The sequence below is a fragment of the Xiphias gladius genome, chromosome 24 (assembly GCF_016859285.1).
Source record: "Xiphias gladius isolate SHS-SW01 ecotype Sanya breed wild chromosome 24, ASM1685928v1, whole genome shotgun sequence".
Classification (NCBI taxonomy): domain Eukaryota; kingdom Metazoa; phylum Chordata; class Actinopteri; order Istiophoriformes; family Xiphiidae; genus Xiphias; species Xiphias gladius.
Window position 1 is genome coordinate 8,561,990 of NC_053423.1, and position 23,317 is coordinate 8,585,306.

At 38.1% G+C, this 23,317-nt stretch overlaps 1 protein-coding gene across 3 annotated transcripts in view; it reads left to right on the forward strand.

Annotated features, from left to right (window-relative positions):
• The window catches only part of csmd2 (CUB and Sushi multiple domains 2), a 162,977-nt gene that overhangs the window by 26,545 nt on the left and 113,115 nt on the right, over positions 1–23,317 (forward strand). For all 3 annotated transcript variants that reach the window (XM_040121563.1, XM_040121564.1, XM_040121565.1), the window contains exons 4-7: positions 13,186–13,298; positions 15,409–15,486; positions 18,041–18,128; positions 19,368–19,492. In XM_040121563.1, coding sequence (XP_039977497.1) covers positions 13,186–13,298; positions 15,409–15,486; positions 18,041–18,128; positions 19,368–19,492 — 404 coding nt within the window. The remainder of the gene's footprint in view (positions 1–13,185; positions 13,299–15,408; positions 15,487–18,040; positions 18,129–19,367; positions 19,493–23,317) is intronic.

A 23,317-nucleotide genomic window follows, 5' to 3' on the forward strand; every position in this document is an offset into this window, starting at 1 on the left:
GGGATGATGTGTCTGCCCACATACTGCAACCCCTGCAATGTCCTCAGAGGGAACCAGATTTTATATATATCCTACAGTAGGGTCTATCTTTGTCAGTGACAGCAAAGGAGCATTTTGTTTTCCCCTGAGATGGCTTAAAGTAGTGACCTGTAGCATTTAAGCACATAGACACATGTACAGTGCAGACATGCATCATAATCATCCTTGTCGTCAACATTATCATTGTCATCTTCATCAGCAGAATATAAACCAGTGAAAAATATGCCTTATTAAGATTTGGAAACAAATCCAGAGAGATAATAGCTAAAAAGGGACATAGTCAGTATTTCCTCCTTTGTATTATGGGCAGTGTTCTGCTTCTTAACAGTAGCTTTAAAAAGAATTGACTACAGTTAGGGACATCGAGAATTGTTTTTCAAATGGCCCGACGTTAAGCACATAAGGAGGATGTGTATTCCAGCACTATTCATTATTTAAGAAAGATCAATGGGGTATTTATTTTTTCTTCATCTTGTAATTTGTGAAACAACTGTTGATGGTTGCAGCTACCACTTTTATGTATGTATTTACTGTCTCAGAATATTTTTAATTTTTCTCTCAGTGGGTAGTTCATCTTTGAAAAAAGGAGTGACAGTGAAAGGCAGCATTTAAGGCTAAGTTTGCATCATTTTTTTGCCCTAAATCACTGAACAGTTGGAAACTACACAACTATCCTCAGCTGAACTTCAATTACAGTAATTTTTGCCCAAGGCAAAGATTTATTTTCTTTTGTCGTGAGACTGGTGGAGATGGATAATGTAAACAAGAAAATGACATGTCCCAGAGTATATTGCTGAGAGGCATGGTGACCCACAGTCAAAGTTTAGTCTCTGAATTCTGCACAGCCAATTACTGTTAACTCATACAAAGCTATTTTTAGTCAGTTTAAGAACAACAAACAACTGTAATAGAGCCAGTACTGACTCACTCCTCAGTGCTATACATGGACAGGAACCTTTTATGGTTGTATGGTTCTGCTTTAGCTCCACGTGTCTGTGCTTGTAATCAAAAAGACATAAAGAAAATAAAGCCTTTTTATAGTTCAGTTGTACAACATAATTCTTAATATTTAGACACCATCTGAGAACAATCTGACAAAGAGTAATGGCATTCAGGTAGGACTAAGTTTGGCTCTGTTACACTCACAGGCAACCACACACACACATCTATATACTGTATACACTTAAATTTCCTTTTATTCTGTTCTGTTCATATACTGTAAAATCAGGTAGTTACTGAGTGCTTTCTATCATCTGTATTGTAGCACACACCTGCAGTGCACAGAGCTAGTGTGTACAGTACATCGTGGCTGAGGTGAGGGGGGAGGGTGAAAGGTCAGCGCTGACTCAGGAGGAAGCAGGTGGAGAGTCCTCTTTTAATTGGATGGTAGTTTTACCAAATATATATATATACATATATATGAAGCAGAAACACAGGATAGAGATTAATATAGTTTAAAGCTGAATAAAGTATATAACTATAAAAGACTATATGAGCGCATGTTACCTCCCTTGAGTGGTTTTAGACTACAAGACTAATAAAAGCTAATGGAAGAAGAGATCAGGCTCTATCAGCTAGGGTGAATATCTCCACTCTCTGCTGTATAATGGAAGAGAACTTGGCCCACTTCCACTTTACACCTTAATATTGCCTACACCTTAATCAGTTTTCTTAGCTTGATCTCCATCACCTGCCAACCCACAATAGTGTTTGAGTATTTTCATTTCACCATCACTCTCTCAGCAGTGCCAGCCATCTGGATTTTGGATTGTGATTTTTCTGTCAGTCCACCTGTCTCATCTAACTTTGACAATCTGTCATCTTACTGTTTGCCTACATATATGACTCCTACCCTAAATCGTTTACAGCCCCTAAATGGAACACATAACAGGCACACTGTTCACAGCCATTTTATTCTTTATTTTCTTCTTACTCTCATGCTTGAGAAAGAGAAAAACTGAGCAGCTAATACTGACTATGGCATCCATTTGCAGTGCGTATTGTCTCAAAAGTAGGATTGAGCAGCGGAGTAAGGCAGAGGGAGGGATTACAGGGAGTGATGGCAAAAGAGAGAGAACAAATGCTAATCTCTTAAAAAAAAAGAACAGTGTAAGCCTGACAAAGGGCCAGCGAACACAACGATGGGATAAAGGCCTTCTCAGTCTTTTTTGCATCCCATACTTTTGAGTTCATGCATTTGGAAGAATTTTTGAATGGGTGCACGATAGAGTGGCTTTGTCAGCGACCCTGAAACAAATATTAAAAGAAAACAAATACATGAAGCTCCTGGGGAAAAAAAATAGTGTTGGTTGACAGCAGAAGGAACAGTATGGAAGAAGAGGCACTGAAAGTTGAGGTTGTGGTTGAGTTTTGGCAGTTCTTGGTGCCTGGATTACTCATTCCTTTTGGTCCTCTGGAAGTTACTCATCTCTTGCCTCGTCTTCCTTCCTCTCTTTCTCCCACCTTCCCCTCATCTTTGCCATTCGTCTGTCATGGAATTCTCAGAATTTGTATCAATCCTCACAGCCTGAGTGAAGATGCTATGTGATCTGAAAAAATGTTGAAATACTGAAGCTCCATACTTTATAAAGACATAGGGAAAGATATATATGATGTACTGTAATATGTTTGATCCTTGAGTGAGCAATACCACAAGGTACGGAGGAGTCTGGCTGAGATGAAAGAGGGGAACAACTGGGACACCAGATGTCCATCTGGGGTTCATCCACTATCCTTTTCCAGCTTGTCTCAGTTGCTCATTACCACATGCTGGAGACAGCCAAACGTGTGGCTTTACAATCAGTATAGGAAAATATCTTTTACTTTTATAAGGGAGATGCTGACCCCTCTGAGAAGAAAACAGATTTTCTTCTTAGACAGCAGGCTTGTACAGCACAAATGTACCCCTCAAAAATGCCCCCCCAAAGCAGATAATGTGCCTTTTTTAACTTGTATTTGTATTTCTGGAGACACTGCAGTTCCTGTCCATGGGTAATGATGCACTCAATGGAAAAAAAAACTCTGAAGAAAGACTACAACTATCTCAGGTAGTAGTGCAGTAAAATGTTTTTCATTTTAATATTTTGTTGCTTATATCTCACACTGTTTGAGCTATGTACAAATATGCAGGGTGCATACCTCGAATTGGAGACTACAAAAGGAACACTGATATTCCCTCTCCTGTATGATAGCTTCAGGGATTTAATCTACTAAGAGGGAAAGAACATTGTACATCCTACAGACTTTTGTGGATAATATTTTTGTTAAGAATAAGACATCCAGTCAGACTCTTCCTCCATTGTATTTTACAGTATATATGGGTAATAATTTAAGTGTGGATTTGATGAAATTTTATATCAAAATAAAATATGCACAATGCAACACACACAAAGCTGTCTTAAATGCTTTTTCTGAGCTCACCATTTGAAAGCCAGATAAATGGTTCTTTATGTGCTTGCTTTTGTGGTTAGAAGTGGTCTGAGCAGGTGATTATATGAGCACAATTTCTTGCCAAAAAGTTTTCAGAAAACTGCTCTGCACCACCTGACCCGCATAATCACAATCTCAGTTGCTCCATTTCACCCACCTCAGTGCAAGGGAGAGCACTTGGATTCTGGAACATTTACCAAAAATGGTAATACATCCATGTTAGTGCTATCGATGACTTAGTGCTGGCACAAAAATAGAGTTTTAGTCTTATTTATTTCCTTACAGAGAGCTTTTTAAGAGTTTATCTGAAAATATACCTGAAAAAGCAGTTTGGTGGGAATTAAGTACGAAATCACTGATAACTAACAATAGTAAAAGATAAGGAAACCATTGCAGGACCTATAAGAGCTAAAATAGTAGTTGTATATTGGAGTGGGTGATATAGAGTAAAACTGAAGTGTGTGGGTAGTAGCCATTGAATCCAAAAACGATGTTCAAGTATAGACATGGAGGAGGTTATTTTCCAAGCACCTTGGTGTAGTAAAAATGTCTCCCTATCATTAATCCTCCCCTAGTCTATTTTCTCATTCAAGCAGACTGTTGCGTAAGGATTAACGTATGGTCTGTTAAGAAAAAAAAAAAAAGGTAAAATAAAAGAATAACCATCAAATGATGAGAAAAAAATGAACTCTGTAGCCTCTGAATTCTCACAAATAGCCCTTTGAAAATAAACATAGATGGATTTAATGGTTTTTATTACTTTATATATTTTTCCCACTTGTAGTTAATTAGCTTGCTTTATACTTTATATTGACCTTTATGTACTGTACTAGCCTTTAATACGTGGGAGCCTTGGGGCTTATTGTTTTTAAAGGGAAAATTCTGACTCTGCACTTTTCAGTGCCTTCATTATAAAAAGTGCACAGGTGCAGTTTGCATAGCAACATACGTTTATATGCCATTTAGTTTTATGATTGCCAGTAAGTGCTGTTACTAATGGGCTGCTGTTAAATCACGCATGCATTTAATATCCACATGAACCTCAAAAATAATGGAAAAATTATTAACACTCATCTGTGGTATGCATATGTAAAAGTGATACTTCATCTCATTGAAGTAATATAGTACAAGTCAGCAATACAACTTGAAACTCCACACAATGAAGATTCTATAATTACTGAAATATTGTAGATAGTTTTAAGGATCTAAAAGACCATACTGATTAAATTGTCAGATGTTACAAAAAACAGGAGAAATGGAAGGAATGATGCTTTTTGATGCTTATATATATTTGTCAATCTGGTAAGGACATGCTAGCATCTGACATTAAATACGTTTTCTGTCGGAATATGTTCACACAGGCTCATACTGTGCACAGACATGCACTCACACATATACACAAACAAATACAAACAGAAATGCACGCAAAACCCCACAGATGCTTCTCTCCTAACATAACAATGTAGTTATTTCAGGATGCTCTGGTATCAGGGGAATACAAAGTGCTGGCTTTTTGTGGGGGATTCGACAGTGTTGCCAGGTTCAATATCATTAGCATTGTTTCACCTGTCTCCACGCGTACTGCATCATCTCAGACTCACTTTAAAAAACTAACAGCTCATACACACAAACCACGAGGCAAGAGGAAGAGAGACAGAAAGAGAGAAATAGGGAAGGGAAGGGAGAGAGAGTAATTGTCCAGCATAGCATAAATGTCCATCTTAAACTTACAGTTCATCTGATATTGAATCTTATAATTCCACTTGCCTTTGGGACCTCGACTTGTCATTTTCACAGTTTGCTTTGTAAGGATTAAACAAATGAGATGTAATGTGTTAACTGATGAGCTATAGGGGTGCTGATAAGTGGATTTCGCAACCTTTGGACAAAGCCAGGCAAGTTATCTCTCCCTGTTTCCAATCTTCATGCTAAGCTAAGCTAAGAGGCTGCTGACTGTGGCTTCATATTTATGGTACCAATATGAGAGTGGTATTGATCATCTCATCTATCTCTCAGCAAGAAAGCGAAAAAGCATGTTTCCCAGTTGTTAAACTATTCCTTTAAAAAGGGAAAAAAAACACAGCAGGAAGAAATATATAATAAAAACACATGTCCCCTATCCTACACATCACATAAACATTTTGCACTTTGGTAACCTCTAGTGGTAGTATCATAAAAGAAAAATGTCGCTTTCAATAAAACATGGCACCACCTGAAACAGTATGGCTCTTTCATGTTTTTTAACAGTTTCTGGATGAAAATATAGTTCTACGGCACATTATGAGCTGCATCAAGTTGCGGCCAAATAGGAATGTTAGTGGAAATGCATTGGTGATTTTGGTTTCTTTGGAGGAAGCGTCAAAGCAGTTTTTGAGTGTTTGTGTTGCAGTAATTGGCTTTGGCTCTGTGTGTCATTGTAGCATAAACTTTGTTCAGAGGCCATTGACTTTCATAAAAGGTCAATTACAAAGCATGACTTGCTAGGTGGAGGGGAAAAAGGTAAAAAGTTGAACACTGGAAGTGCCACTGTCAGAAACATTCAGTGAGCATTGGTGGTAGTGGGAGGTACGATTCTAGAATTGTACATACTAAATGCAGCCACTGTATGTTTCAACCTTTGGGGTGATTTGTTTAAAATAATACTCACTATGGTTTCTTTCATTCCCGTAACTTTTGTGATCTTTAATTGGGTTTCCTCCGTCACACTGTGATGGTGGCTTTGTTTTTCTTACCTCTTTCTCTCCGTCTATATCTCCTCAAGCCTCCTGTGGGAGACAAAGATGATGTCCCTGTAATCTGTCGTAGGATGTTATTGGCATTTGATTATTGTTGTGTTTGATAGATCTACAGGGAGGGCTCAATTATCACTGACACTTATAAGAGTGACCTTGGAAACTCATTTGTATTTCTCTCGTTAACCACATATCCAATACCGCCCGCAGACAATTACACCCATTGGGATGTGCACAGATATTGTTTTGAGTAGTGTGATGTGATTAATGGTGTGTGTGTGTGTGTGTGTGTGTGTGTGTGTGTGTGTGTGTGTGTGTGTGTGTGTGTTCATGTCTTCAGCAACCTTCTTTGGTGATGATGGTGAAGCATCATGTCAGCTGCGTTTGACAGAAATTAAACATCTGTATTTGTCTTTTACTTCAGTTGGGCCAAATAGGTAGTTTGTGCCTGTGTGGGTCATTTCATTGCAGGCTAACATTCAGTAATCTCAGTCATTAGTCTCTGTATGGTTTCCTCATGAGCATTGTTCCACAGTCCCTTCAATAGCAGTTCGGTCCTATTGCTTTGCTCTTTGTGACTTTACTTCCATCTCCCTTGACTTTTTTAGCAAGAGTAATAAATCACAGTGATGCTGGGATTAATTGTGGAACAAGTGGCACTAAATTCTTTACTTCCGTGAATAGAGCTTCTCGAGTTTATGTTTCTGCCCCATTTTGTCTGCTTGTCTGTATGCCTTTTTGGCTCTTGCCAAACTATCTCCTGAAGTTGCTATTGTATTCCGCAAGTCATGATGCAAGAAACCGATTAACTTTCCAGACAGATTCTCTCAAAATTGACTTTGGTGGACTATGCAATTAGGTCATCCTCCTCTCTGGTTGGTCACTTTTTATTTCGGAGAATTTAACTTTTTAATGCATTGGCATAAAGATGTGCTTTGTATTACCCTTGGAAATGGTAAGAGTGTACAATCTCACAGATTGTTAAAGAACCAAATCACGGCAAAACAAAAGTCAGGGCTCATACAAGGCGCATCAGTTTGAGCTTTGGGTGTGTGAGTCTTAGTGTAAGTTTGTTTTTTCACCAGAGATGCAACCTGTGGAGCGACATTAAATGCAGCAACTCCACACATGCATACTGTAATTACTGCATCCAAGTCGACCTTAGAAATTCACTCTTATTATTTTTATAACTGTTGCTGACTTGACTTTGAACCTGTTCTTTACATAACAATCTAGCTCTACACACTGCTCTCACCGTTAATTTGACAGATCATTGCCATGACTTAAATAATGCTGATGTCCCTGACAGACATGACACATTGTTTGATGTGAATATCATTTTCTTGTGAGGAAAAAATCAGTTCACACTTCTTCAGCATGAGACTTGTGCTTGTGTGGCTACTATACATTTCTCTTTGTTGAAAATGAAACAGCATGGTAGAGGAGACAATAAGGTGGATTTTACTTTGCATAGGTATTAAAATTGGAAGAGTATATCATCAATCAAAGCACTATTGCCCTCATATTTTCCTGTCTTTGAAAAAGAAAGGAAATGTGCCTTAGACAATTGGTTATGAATTGGAAGATATTTGTTCACATGGCAGTTGTAACCATAGTTATACCCAAGCTTGAGGTGGGATTTAAAATCAACTGTATATCCATTACTTTTAAAATGACTTAAACACAAAAGTGGATTTGCAGGAAGCTCCTAGATAGACTTGAAGAAATGTTGCAAAAATGAAAAGAGATTAAAAAGAAAACAGAATAAGTAAAAGGGAGTCAAGATGAAGGCTGGTGCGTTGTTCTTCCCAAAAGGAAATTTCTTTCAATCAGTGTCCATATTATATGTTATGTGAGAGCAGAAAATGAGTTGTGGGAAGAGGAAGAAAGGAATCTCTCAGAAGATTTAACAAGGCTTTCTGATGGAGCAAGAGGTCTGTGCATGAATAATACAAGAGGGCTGAGAGAGGAAAAAGGACAGACATTTTGGCTGTATTGGACCAGTGAGTTCAGGTAAAAGTAGGCAAGCTGGCTATGATGGGTCTGCAGCTTTACTGGCTTGGCCGGTGGTGGTTTCAACCTCCTCTGCAATGCCTTCTTTTTACAATCAGAACTTCAGCCCCATGCAGCACAGACTCAGGAGACATAACTGCCCTGAAGGGCTCTCTTAATACAATGGCTTTAACTTACAGTGTAAGGTTGATTGTTTTTACTGCCTGGGCAGTTGTTGTTTGAAGAAATGAATGAACAGTGTTGAGGGTTCTGTGTTGTTTGAAGCAGGGGGATCTGGTGGTTTATTTAAACCCCCAGTGTATGTCTGGTCTCACTTACATCTGAAGGTCACAGCTACAGCTCCCTTGCCAGCACTTTAATACCTCCATTCTGGACTTAAGGGTCTTCCACACTGATTAGTTTTACCTCAGAAAAACGTGGCGTGTGCGTGTGTGTGTGTGTGTGTGTGTGTGTGTGTGAATTTGCATGTGTGTGTATTTGGGAAAATGAGAGAGATGGAGGGAGGGAGAGAGAGAAAATGTATTGATATCTGCATACAGTGTGTGTTTGTACCGTGATTATTTGCTTGTAGTTGTGTATGCATATGTGTGTCCGCATGTACATCTGGATAGCCCGACTTGTGCTACAATTCACATAGCCTCATTAAAATACTAAAACTTTTGGCTTTAAAGTCACTGTGACCTACGGTCTGCTGTAAGCATCAGGACCTGCATACTGAGCAGAGCTCTGATTGATCTGCCTAAGTAGCTGCAGTTAAGAGAGATGTTCTGCCCTCTCCCCACTACACGCATGCAAACACACACACATGATCACATGTTATGGTCATCAGATGCTATATCACGATGAATTCACGATTTAATGCGCTTGCTCCTAATGCGGAGTTAGCCACCTTTTGACACCCAAACTCCACCCATTACTGATTACGCATAGAGTAATCTGACACCTTGCCCTTTGAGCAGAAAACAGATGACATGAACTGATGAATATAAAGCGGAAAAAAGGCCCATTCCACTGAGGAAAGGTTGCTGAATTGCGTGTTTATGACGACCTTTGTTCAAAATCCTGAAAGGCATTAACAATTTAATGAGTCACATCACATCAGTATGGAAAGTATCTCTGTGCTAATGTTACATAACACGGATTTTGACTAGTCTTGCGTATTCCTAAAACCCTTGATCATAATATGACAGTGAAAAGACAAGTCTAAGCAACAGGGATTTGCAAATCTGATTTCACATACCCATAAATCAGATGTTGCTTATAAAGGTTGTGTAACCATTTTGGACTTTTTATGAATAACATGCAGTCTGAATTGGGATAAAAGAGCTGCATTGAAAGTCAGCTGTTTGGTTTTTTTTTTTTCTTTGGAGAGATCGATGTGTCAATGTGTGGTTCACAGCTCAGTCCCCACAGTAAAGAACACCACTGGCTGCTTCTATCACCTTGCCTTGCCCAAAATACATTTCTTGGACAATCATCAAAAGTTTGACCCAGTCTGAGGAGCTTTGGGGCCTGGAAATGAAAACTGATTTAGCACTGCACTCTCAAGACAATTCAGCATAAAATCTAATATGGTCAGCCAGAGAGAGAGAGTGAGTAAGAGGCTGAGGTGAAAAGGAACTATAGAAGTAGCCACAACACCTTCAGCCTGCTCAGGAGTTTTTCTGTTGCTGCCCATGGTCACTTCCACCCAAAAACATTAAGGTTCTGAGCAAAAAAAATAGGGGCGGACCGTGAAATGGGGAAGGGCAGAGGTGACATTGGGTCAAAATTATATTTATGTTGGTGTTTTCATCCCTCATCCCATATTTAGTAATCGCCTAATCCTTAATGGCATATCCATCAGTTCCTGATCCTCACCACTGCCACAGTTTATCAGAATCTTAAGTCAGTCTTGAGCTTTATTGTTGCATGTTAATGAAAGCTGATTCCAGCTCAAATTGCCTTTTAATTCAAAGGGACGTTTTCATTTGTCCCCTATGGTGAAAAGGGGAATAACTCAACACAAGTAAACAGAGCAGTTTGCATTAAAAACTTGGCTCTGGTGGTTGGGGGTTGTTGGTTGGGGGGATCATATACTGTTTAATTCATTGGAAGGAGATTTGCTACAAAGGATATTGAGCTGTCGCAGGTCCCAGCCATGTACTTAGAGCCAGAGGTGATTCTGGCGCTCTCTGTCCCACTAGTATCACTCCAAACGAACATGTGCCAGACCCTACATGAGCCTCCTCTTTCAGTTAAGTGATAAAACATCCCCGGGGGCATGCTGACTCGCTTTATCAGTCTTGCACTTGTCGTTGTAAATCAAGGCCAGTGTCATACAACGTGACTTCACATTTCCACCTTATTTCCATTATACCATGCAGCATCCAGGACACAGTGAAAGGAACGAAAAAATAATAATCCGATCAGATCAAAACCTTAATTATGCCCATGTTTAAAAATATGTAGAAAAAAAGAGAGAAACCAGGTGCCAATAAAGACAAAGTGTGTATTTGATTGAATTGATGTGGGACATTTATATTGATTTCTTGGTTTACTTTGTTTACCCGTCAATAGCGCTTTAGAGAAAGGGCCAAGCTATGAGTCAGGGGTAGTTGTGGAATGTTTGATAAAGGAAATTCCAACCAAAGTTCAAGAGTTCAACATTAATAATGCAGTAACCTGTCATGTTGGCAATAAAAGGCATATAAAGTAATATAAGGAATATACTGTATGTTTTATTTTCTTGTTCTTTATCAACATTTATATAAGACAGTATTGATAATACCTAAAGCCATTTCAAGAAACCTTTCATTTTATTGCCTAATGTGGGTTTGGTCTCTCCCATGTTAAAATCATTTGGTGTTTGGACAGTGAGTTTTTGATATTTTTTTTTCTGCATTATCAGAAGCAGGAAAAGTGGTTTGTGTAGAACCAATAGAAGGTGAACTCAGAGGTTAGCATTAGCAGCAATATAACTGGTGGGTAGTGCAAAGATTTGGAAGGTGTCCGCAAAATATGCCCCAGGAGTTGCTGGATTTGACATTGTTGCTTGAGCAAGGCTGTTTTGGAACGTACACACATACATGATGACCATGACTCTGGTCAACACTCACCTTTACATACACATCTTTACCCTCTCCAAACACACTGTGCTTTTTATTAAGGCCTCTGACTTTGTATTAAAAGGAGCTCTTTCATCTGGTTAAAATATAGGGTCAACCTCAACCGCGCTTCTAACGCTGACCTTAACCATTTCAGATTTGAACATTTGATTAGTGCAGGTTACTTCAATTGAAATCTTAACCAAGGGTTGAGGTCACTGGCATCGCTGACCTACAAGTGAGGGGGTGGAAGCCACGCAAGCTACATGCGGAAAGCAGCCATGGGAGACAGGAAAAATATTTAGGTTTTCATCAGTAACATAATCACTTTTCTATACTCTGCTCCTTTTTATGCTACCTGCCTGCAGTGTGGCTAAAGAAGCCAAATCACTGACATTTTGCTATGCCACATTTCTTAATCATTTTCACATCGTCTCATTTCTCCCTCGCGGTTTATCCTACCTGCTGCCCAAAACTCTTTTCAGAAATATTCTCAACTCTTTCTGGCTCTCTTTGTAACCCCACAGTTGAGTCTGCGTTCAGCTTAAGTAATAAGTTTCGCTGCTTTACAGTGCGGCGTATTTTATAAATGAAGGAATCTCTGTTTTCATCAGAATAAAAGCTAATCCTGTCTACACGCAGAAACTTAGGTGCTTTTAATTGATCCTAAGAGAGCTCTCTGCAGTGCAGTCAGTCACGTATCTTTTCATAGTAGACCCTGTCTTTATCGGTTGGAGCTGTATGTTTAAAGTACACCAAAATGTTTTTCCATTCAAAGAAGAGTAGTTATTAGCTTGCAAATGATGTCTCCTACCCCTTCTCCAGTCTTTTTCTCTGTTGTATTTATTTATTTAATACAAAATTTCACTCTCCCTTCTCTTTGCTTTTTTCTTGTGCGTGTATTTTCCAGTCGTATTTAGAGGTCTGGGTGGAGATGTACCTTAGTATGCATCTACTCTATAAAGTGAAGCAGATAGTATGTAGGTTGGGGAGATGAGGTGGACAGAGTTGGGGAAATATAATTTACTGTTGGGGAATTGGAATTAATGCACACACTTGTACAAATGTGTGCATGCGGGTATAGGTTCACGCACTGTCTGTGTGTAGGAGTGTGTGTGTGTGCGCGCTTGTGTTAGTGTGTCTCAAGATAAAACATGATGTGCCCCAAATGACTTTGGCTTTAAAAACTGAAGAAATGCCTAGTAAGCAGCTGCCTTCATTAGCATACAGATCAGGAGGCACCGTAAGTGTTTGCGAAGTATAATTCACTATTGCTTTTTTAAAGCAATAAATGGAGTTTCCTTTCTCTGCAAATGCCAAAGCTGGTCTTTCCTGGCCCAATTTTTTTTATTTTTTTATTGGCTACAGAGTCATTAACATCATAGTTCCCTTTGGGTTTTAGACCCACCATTTGAAAGATCTTAAAGGTGCAGCATTTTAACATCTCTTAGTCATGGCCACATTTATTTTGAAACAGTATAATTATTATAAACAAACAAGGCAATCACCGGGAAGACTGGCAGGTTTTGCCAGCCTCTACAATATATTGTCTGCCATTGGGCTTGGCTTTATTCGAAATCTGATGGATTGCGTAATTGGATTATAGCACAGAACAGAAACACAAGCAGAGCTACTTTCTTGCACTGTCAGATGATAGATTGAATATGTACAAGATGCAACCCTAACCAAAAAAATATCCAAGATGACTCTGAAATGACTATCGGTATCTACTTAGCCTTAAACTGAAATTATTTATGAGTGCATAGGATATGCCAACCATTACTGTGGTACGCAATCTGCTGTCTTCAGATTTGCATGTTAAAACACTAACTTTGCTAATATGCTAGTGATGTAAGGTACTCTTCTCTCTGTCTTTATGTCTACAGGTTCACTGGCCCCAACCTTCCCTCACCCATCATTAGCAGCAAGAACTGGCTTCGACTGCACTTTACCTCTGATGGCAACCACAAGTTGAGAGGTTTTAGCGCTCAGTACCAAGGTAAGATAAATAAAGGTTTTGATAGTTTAAAAGGACGGTCATTAATAATTTACCACCATCAGATCAAATTCTCAGCCTACTATTGTGCCAGGTGTAACTTTGTTCAGAGGGATCAGCAAATTTCCATGAGATTTGGTTTGAATATTCTTCGTCCCTGGATGATAAATCCTAATATTCATTTGAACAACTTACCTTTTCTGAAGTGCCAAAATCAGAATATAATTTCCACTTGTACGCAAGAAACAAGAAAATCTAGTGACCAACAGCCCTGAAATGAAACATATTTGTACTTCCCAGAGGATAAACTCTTGCCATATTGGACACTCCATGAGCAGTCCTCTTATGCTGCCGTCAGGCCAAAATCTGAATTTTGTACAAAATATATCTCATGATTTAAGAGGCAGATGGCCGTGAAATTTGTTGACCACATTCTTGCTTCTAACGGAATGAAGTGTTAGTGACCTTAGTGTGTTCCCTTTGCCTGTTATTTTGAATGACTCTCAAGACAAAACTGAACAAAGAAACCATCAATATGCTATCAAACCAATAAAGAAAAAATCTGGTAGGTAGACTGACATCAGTCACCTTGTGTCTAGTGCAAATGAGCTTTGATTTCCGTAAATGATCATGATCCATCTTATTTTAAGATTTTGCCAGTTTTGAAACTGTACTGGCCGCAAGTGAAATAATTTTTGCTGTTTTGGCAGAATAGTTGTGATTGCTTTCAAAAACAAGATTTGGAGACTTTTTGTTAGAGTGCCACTTGATTTCACAAACATGCGTACAGTATGTACACAAACACACACAAGCGTCTCTCACCTGCACGTCCGTTTCCCATCCCATTACTCTTAGAGGGTTCAGGGGTCAACTTTTCGAAGGGATGAGAAGAGAAAAAGGATTAGTTTTTCCACAAAAAAAAAAAATGTGATGTCTAAAGATCTCCACCTCCTGGAAATCTCAGAGACAAGGGCAAGAGAAAAAAAAGAAGAGAGAAAAATGGAAAAGAGAGAGGGATAGAGGGAAACAGAATATGGAAACGAAAAGGTGGTGAGCCTATGGGTTTAGAGGTTAAATGTTAGATAAATAGATAGATTTTTCAAAGATCAGAGAGAAATGGAAGTCTAATACTTTTATTACATTAAACACTGACTCCATTTCTGCCATTCCCCACCCTCCACCAGACATTTTTATCCTGACAATTCCCATGATTCCACAGTAACATGTTGCAGTAATGAAATGAATGTTCATTGAATATCTTCATAGGCTTTGTATCTTTTTCCTCTTCAGTGTCCTTCATTTTACATGGCACAGAAAACAGCCCCCACCCAATCAAACCCTGCACTTATTAGCTTAGTTTTCTTACCAGAAACATGATTACACCTTTTTTTCCTTCTTTTGTAATCATGGTAAAAAATTTGAAAAGAGGTTCTCTGTTGCGATTTTTCTTCCATACACACAATGAACAGTTTTTTGACACAAGCCAGATTAGCTATGAATTAAAATGCAGCTGAAACTGAGCACAGGATCAAAACACATTTGTTCAAAACAAGTGAAGTTCCATTGTCAGGAACTGTCAAAGTAATTAAAGAGGTTGAGTTTGAAGGGTGCACAGATAATGCTGATGGTGTTTTTGAATTTGGTGAATAAATATGCATTTAGATGAGCCTCTTACTTTGCGATGAGGACTTTGTTTTTTTATTTTTTCTTCAGTTATCATGAAACTCAGTAATTTAAACCTCATATTTTTATTGTACAGAAATGAGGAGTTTTGCTCCTCACAGATGCTGCCTTCTAATCCTAATAATGAAATAATAATGTTATTCCCTGAACCCTTCATTTCCCTTCAAGTTTGCAAGGAAATTTTACATTGCTGAGCTGTTTTTCTTTAATGTAGACTAAATGACTTAGATGGACTAATATCAAACAATTGTATGCTGTAGATCCTTTTAAGGTAAAATGTTGAGTCGGCGTGGGTAATGATATATGGTACAGAATTTAATATATTGTATCTGCTGCAGACATTTACTACTACTGAAATGTGTGGCTATCATTATTGCATCTTCTGCTGTCTCATACAGTATATGTTTCTCTCCTCTGTTTTCCTCTACAGTGAAGAAGATGACTGAACTTAAGTCTCGAGGTGTAAAGATGTTGCCTAGCAAAGACAACCACCACAAGATATCAGTGTGTAAGTGAGAAACCTTAATTGCCGTCTGTCATTTGCAAATACACCGGACTGAAATTGATAGTTTCACTTATTCAATGCAGCAGCCACTGAGTTATCAAGGGGGAAAAAAAGGGTTTAGTTTGAAGAAAACATCAATATGCAAGTGTGGACTTTTATGTGGATTTACCTGGCACAAGTAAAGCACCTCTAATTTGGCATCTTCATCAGAAGGCAAGCAAAGTTTCTGCAGATGTACTCGTACCACTGAAAATGTTTAAATCTGAACAATTATAGATGTTAACAATGGCTTTCTCTCCTTATGCATTTGGGGTGAAAACCCTGACAATGGCATCAATGACCACTTTTTTCTCATAGCACTGCAGACCGACGCCAGTGGCTACCATATGAGTCTTTGGTGTTTTTAAGGGCTGAGACATTTTTTCAAGGATAAGCAGCAGGTTTAGCTGCAGTGGGAAATGACTGTTCGACTTTAATGTAAAAATATCAAAAAAACCAATCAATCAGTCTATGGGAGAACTTGCCAGACACTCCTTTTCATCTTTTCACCTTTCTCAACTCTTGTTCAAAGTCATTTACGAGTTTTCTTCTGTACTCCTTGGTCAGAGAAAAGGGTAACTGCTGACCGTTTAAAAAGGTACAAACACAAAGGACGCACAGTCTGTGCTAGAGATGCTGTTCTAATGGCAAATGGACAGCAGTAATTGCATTGGTTGCTCTTTTCACCGTGGCAGCCTTCCTTGCCCTTGTTCTCTCTCACCTTCTTTCTGAGTTCACTGTCCATTATCCCATTCAGATTTATTTGAACATCTGGAACATTAACAGCTTGACAGCTATGAGCCACCTGACTAGAGTGGCACAGAGAGATGGACGTTAAAGGGTTTAAGAACAACCTGTTGAACAAAAAAGCGGTGAATTAATGGTAATCCTGCCTCAAGGCTGTTTTCAATTCATTTTATCCACTTCCACCTCCCACTTTATCTTCTGCTTTTAATCCTTATGTCTCTCAGACAAACCATTGTTCTTCTTTCATTACATTTGCATTGCTTTAATGGTTTTTATTTTCACTTTACCTTCCTCCACTTTCCATGTCCCCCTCTGTGGTATTTTCATATAATTTGACTGCCTGTGACCCCTAATGGAAAGACAGTTTTTTGTGTGAAAATAATTAGTAATAATTAGTACTAATAATTAGTTATTTTCTTAGATTAGATTACTAGATTATTTTTCCATAATATGTAAAATTGATTAAAATTTGGTTACCTTGTTACTAAAATCATAAATTACTAATTGTACCTCAACAGATGATTAGTCTCTATAAATATATCAAAGTTTCAGCCTGCAACATGCAAAGATTATTAGTAGTATTTCCTTCACGTCTGAAGCAATGTTCAATAAACAAAAACTCTCTCAAATGATAATACTTTTAAATGATTGAATAACTCCCTACCCTCCACTGACAGCTGAATTGCTAGACTGGATCCCCACCACATCACTTTTTGCTGCTATGATCAAATATTGACTTTGTATTGAATTCTTTAAAGTCTAATCTTACTATGTTTGCATTATATAGAGGAATCAATTGATTGTTTTGTGTGAATAAGACAAAATGCAGTATCATCTATCAGATGAGAATAAGTCTGACATTCACAGTCACATATTCCTGAAGACGTCGACATTGTCCTCCTCTTCTGTTTATTTAACAGTAACCTTATACCTGTGTCATCCTTTCTGTCTTCCATTTTTTTTTGTTACCTGTCCTGACACCAGTGAGCCTAGTTTTAAATTCACTGTTTTCTTGCCTCAAACTGGGACTCTGGCCAATGAGCAGGTGTCACATTGATTTGGCCCGGAAGACCTTTGACCCCTCCCAGTCAGTCAGATAGGCCCTCCCGGTCGGCCAAATTTATTTGACCCCTTCTGGCACTTTACCTTCCACTATTTTGCACCCAGTGACATGATTTAACAGAGCACCACCAGGGATGTGCTCTGGGATAAAATGTACTTGGTAGGAAATGTTAAGTAGGTCAAGGTGCAGGTGCTAAATGAGTTGATATACGCAAGTGCAGTGCAAATATCAAGCACTTGTGATAATAAGAGAAGGCTAAGGGAGCTGTTAGCACTTATTCCAGTCATCAGCCTTTTAACTTTAAACTTGTTCTGTAATGATAAGGCCGCATTAAGTGACTATTGACTACCAGAGAGCAGAGTTTAAATTACAAATAAGGTAATAACAATAAGCCTTTATACGTTGCAGATCTTCTTTTTATGTTTTTTTTGGAAACATTTAAACACTATAAAGACCTTCACATTGACATCTAACCAAACTTGAGCAATATGGGCAACACATGTGGTATCCTGCCATCTATCAAATGAATGTCTAATATTCCTTCTTGCTAGGACTTACCCATATATTTACAGGCATGCTTATATGTATGTCTGTTTTCCTTAATGCACCAAAATGTTGCATTTCCAGACTAAACAATTTTGTTTAAGCTTTGTATTGTTGAACAGTCTGTCCTTTTTTAATCCTTTTCTTACTAACTTTTCCCATTAGTGTCACAGATGGGTGTAGCCCAAGGACACAACATGTGTCCAGACCCAGGGATCCCAGATCGAGGAAAAAGAAAAGGCTCAGACTTCAGGTAAAAGCAAGTGAAGAAGGATTTCAGGAGCAATTAATGAAGTGTCAAGTGTAACTGACAAGATGAAAGATTCTTGAACAAACATTAATTGACACATTCTTGGCACACCATGAATGATAGACAATCAATTTTGATTAGCAAAGATGCTTATCAGGTTTTTTAAGACCTCACTTTCCTTTGAGACAAGTGATTGGGCTATATCAGCTATATAACTTGAATAAGTTACACTGACTTCAACTATATAACGTAAGTGTATAAGGTTTGTGAAAAAAAACTTCAAGGTAATTTCTTTCTATACTTTGTAGCAGCTATTACATTCATTCATTATTTCTTCATTTTTAGTGTGACTTTTGTCACAGTTCTTCAAATAGGTAACTTCAACCTTCAACACAAAGCTTATAGGTTCAAATTTAATCGTTTACATTCTATAAGTGTTATGAGAGTGCCCTGTGACAGTTTGTTGTTATGATTTTGTTCCTTGTTTTAAAGTTGACTAACATCAGAGTTTTAATCAGTCTTTTATACTTCCCGTGTTCCTTGGAAGTATTAAAGTCCAAGTTTTTCTTTTTTAATGTAGTTGTTAAATGTAAATTAAAAATTTACTATTAATGGGTCAAATTGCATTAATAAAGGGAATTTCACAATTTCAGCATTGAAATTGTGCTTTTCAAATTTCAGTCTCAAAATTATTCCAAAATTAGCTCCCAGTTCAATGTTGTGATCAATTCAGTTGAAAGTCATTTTAACCTTGTCCACAGTTGAGTTTGAATCAACAGTGATCTGGAAGGACATACTGGAATATAGATTTACTTTTATGTACTATAACAAAATCAAGTAGTGCATCTTGAAATGTGCTCCAGCATACAGCACATTACCCAATGTCATGCCCCATAAAGTCACTGCAACCAAACCAGATGGAGAAATGTGTACACTGAAACAAATACGAGCCACTTGAGCCACTGCACACTAATAGGATTCCTCTGTGTGACAGTGATACTACCTGTGGGATTATGAAATTTCATTCCTGTCAGAGCCATTGTCTCTATCAGTGGTCAACTGTAACACAGACAAATGGGTAACATCTGTCTCCCACAATGCAGCACTTTTGGAAATCACAGATGGGAAGTCAAAAAATAAATATATTTTTTGCCCAGTTAACATTTTTTCTTGTTTTTAGTTTCATTGGAAAGTTTTGTGGTGCTGATATATTTTTTTCCCCTGTATGCAATCTAACTGCAGGCGAGGCGCCACAGTCCATTTCTCATGCGATGAGGGTTATGAACTGCAGGGCTCAAAGAGCATCAGCTGCCTCAGAGTGACGGACAGCTATGTAGGCTGGAGTGATGATCGGCCCATATGCAGAGGTAAGGGCTGACGTGTGTTGTCCATCTATGCACATGTGTAATGGAGGTAGTCTCAATGTGACCTCCATTTATATTACCATAGTCAGAGCCCTGATGATGATGTGTTTGGTTGAGAGTCTGCTGTCATTTTGTGCAGATGCCCACTCCATTTTCTTCTTTTCTATGTTATGGATTCAGTATTCACCATTTTACTGTGACTGGCCTGACTTTGACCTTTGGCCAGCATTATTTTGCTTCCTGCTGTTTAGCCATGCTGGCAGAGTGCTGCCCATCAGTCATATGTACCTCACTTCTCACCATTTTTCGACAGGCAGGAAAAGTGGCCAGGCTCCTTGTATGGTATTCCTGATGCTCATGCTCTCATCAGTTTCAGTTTTTAGCCTCAGTGAACTGAATTAATCAGGCTAAATTTGATTTTTCACTTTTTTTTTTTTTTTTTTGGTAGTATACAGTAATTGGTTTAGTTGATGATTATCTGACTTATGAAATGTATTTATTGGAGAAGGACACATTAATAATTTAACTTTTTATTAGTGTCCCCTTAGAGCTTAAAAGTAACAAAAAAAAATCCTGAATCCAATAACAAAACTTCCAAATGATAAGGAAAGTTTAGCACACTGGCCGTTACTTTAGTATTTAATTTTAATAGGTAGAAAAAATGTATTGCAAAAATTTCTGGTGGGGATTCTTTTTTTAATTCATCAGAGTTCTGATTGTCAGTAGCAATCTGAAAGCAATCAATAAAGACATTGAAAAATAGTCAAATTATGTATGTTTGATCAATGCAAGGCTTCATGTTTATAATTACTCATGTGGCCAAGGTTGGCAAAAAAACAAAAAGAATAGAAAATATGAAGTTTTCGGGTTGTCCATACATCCGTCTGTCCGTCCTTCCGTCCTTGTGAACGCAGGATTTCTGCAAATTTGGCACAAATGTTCACTTGGACTCAAAGATGTACTGATTAGAGTTTTCTGGTCAAAGGTTTTTGGCTATAACTCAAGAATTTATATGCTAATTGTGACAAAATTTAACACAAATGTCTAATACGATAAAATTGTGAAGTGATGACATTTTTATATCTGAAAGGTCAAAGTTCAACTTCACTGTGACATCATAGTGTTCTGCAAAAACACTTTTCTGGCCATTAATTAACACCATAACTCAGGAACAGGAGTGGAAGTTGTGACCATATTTCCTGCAACTTCACTGGTTGGCTGAGGCAACAACCATGCAGCGGTAAATCTATTTAAATAAGCTCCGTGTTCCACCTCTGGGAGCAATATCTTGAATTGAAAAATTCAGGTATATAATACAAGCCAAACAAATAGCCTCTTTTTAGTCATTCCTCCTTAAAGCGGCTATAATCAATGTTTCAAATGACAGCGTGAAAACAATGTGATAATGTGAAAGGGGTTGCTCATAGTGATGATGTAGTCCCCCTCAGCTTTACAGAGAGGGCAGCTGTTTTCAGCGAACCCACTGTATGTTACTGGCTCAGCACCAAATGACAGATATACGGTTAGGAACTAGCTGGTGAACATGAAGCATTTAGCAGCTAAAGAGCCACATATTTTTCTTAGGATTAAAAAACAAAGCTAAAAGAAAGCAAACGCTGAACTTAGATTCGCCAGGTTGCCAGAAACATGACTCCAAATGAATGATATTGTTGCTCCCTAACTGCTGGATGTGTAAATAAGCAATAATTTGGTAACAAGTTTGCCTCATCAAGTTAAAGGGTGATGATATGTCAGTGTTTTGTCCAGAGCTTTTTGCTCTCAAGTAGCCAAAAAAAATCAATCATTGCAGGTTTAAATTGGCAGGTGTGGTGTTGGTTGATTAAATGATTCATTGATTCAACAGCACTAAATGCTTTGCCTTTACTCCAAAAGGGCCCTGTAATTGCAAAGTGCTGAGTGATAACTCCTAAAGTTTGAAGTAATTAAGCTAAAACATTCTGCATGCACTGCAATTGACATGTTGATATATCACAACATCAGAAAGTGCATTAACAGAAGAGCTCATATGAAATTATCTTTGAGTTAAGTTTGTCATTGACAGTTATGACTTGTACTAACCTTGAACCATTAATTTCATTCAAATAGACATACAAGTAGGGTGATTTCTTTTTTTTTTTTTCATCCATTTTGTACCAGTTTCCCTAGTAAGGCTTTTGAACAAATCTCTGTGCAGCATTTGTGCTTTTTATCCCCTTTAACATCACCTACACTTCAGTTAATGTTCTCTCAGAAATCCAAGTACAGCAATTCTTTCCCTCGTCTTGGATTTATCCAATTGTGGCAAAATTAAATCGCAGGTCTAAGAAGAGGGGGGCATGATCTCACAAGGATTATATGGGTGGCAGGATTGATTTTTCTCTGTCCCATCTAAGACACCATCATTCACCTGGATTAAAAAAAAAAAAAAAAGATTCTGGTGTCTTATGACGTCAAACACAGTGATGAAGGCCTAGTTCTGACACTTTTGTCCTCTGCTCTTCTTTGAACTATAATAATACAAAAAAGTGATGGAGCCTCCTAGAGTTCAGGCCATAATATCACTTTCAGCTGTTTTTTTTGTTTAATGTAAAGAAAGATTCAAGATTGACATAACATCTGCAAAAATGTCAGTGAAATTGCCCTTTAAAAAAATCACATTCCATCATCCTTATTTAACCTTTGTCACTGTGCCTTTGTTCTGCCTCACTCTGTTTAAATGAAGATTTAACATCATCCAGGAATAATTGAAGATCTGTAACCCAAATTAGCATTAGAGATCATTAAAGTGAACAGCACTATCATTAGCACAGGAAAAAAAAAAAAGTCATCTCTGGCTGCAAATTCATTTGGTTGATATGAAATTCACAGTTCCCTTTTCGTTCATCCATTCTTTCTGTTCACACTGAGCTGTTGCAATTCTTCTTTGTCATGGGTTTTGATTGCTGGTTAGCTCGCTACACTTTCATGTCTGTCATCAAACGCACAGAGTGAGGTGTATCAGGCACAATGATCCCCATGACTAAAAAAAAACTAGGAAGTGATATGATAGCTTCAGTGGGCTTCCTCTGTGCTGTATTATTTTCAATAAGGTCACCCTCAATGTCAGCAGAACTTACATTAATTACTTTATTCTCCCCTTAAATTCACCAAGGCTCTTTTTAAATTTTAATAAGGGTGATATGAATGGAGAGGGGTGGAGCATGGAGCCACTGAGTGGGGCTCGAACACCCGAAGGACCTCTCTTAGACGTAACTCATTAAAATCAGGGTAGCTGGTTCAGGCCCTTTAAAATACTTTCAGGTTATCCCCCACATATGTACACACGTAGACACTCGCTTCCCTTAAAGTACTCATTAGAAATTCTATTTTAATTTGAATGGGTGTTGAATAGTTCTGCCATGCAGACACCCTCGGGCCTTGATAAGAAAAGTCACATTGTCCTTTAAAGCCTGGTTTGCAAACTGCTCACATACTCTTTGTGATACTCATTGTTTGTTTTGTTATAAATATTTATTCATTTATTTTTTAGGTACCCAACCAAATTAATGGCTGCATTTTGTGTAGTGGGACCCATTTTATCAATAGAGGATGCAGAGGATGACAATGTCTGATATCATCCAGTTTGTTTTATCGTTATAATAATATGACAAAGCCTGACAATATTTACAAAAAGATCTTTCCAGTATATTTTAGACTTGTGCGATTCACGGGTTTGATTGAATCTCTTTTTCATGATGCCACACTAAATTGGCAAGTCAAGTGTTTAGAGGGAGCACTGCAGATGATTGTGTGTAGATGGCTCTCTGGTTTATGATTTGATGATGGTTT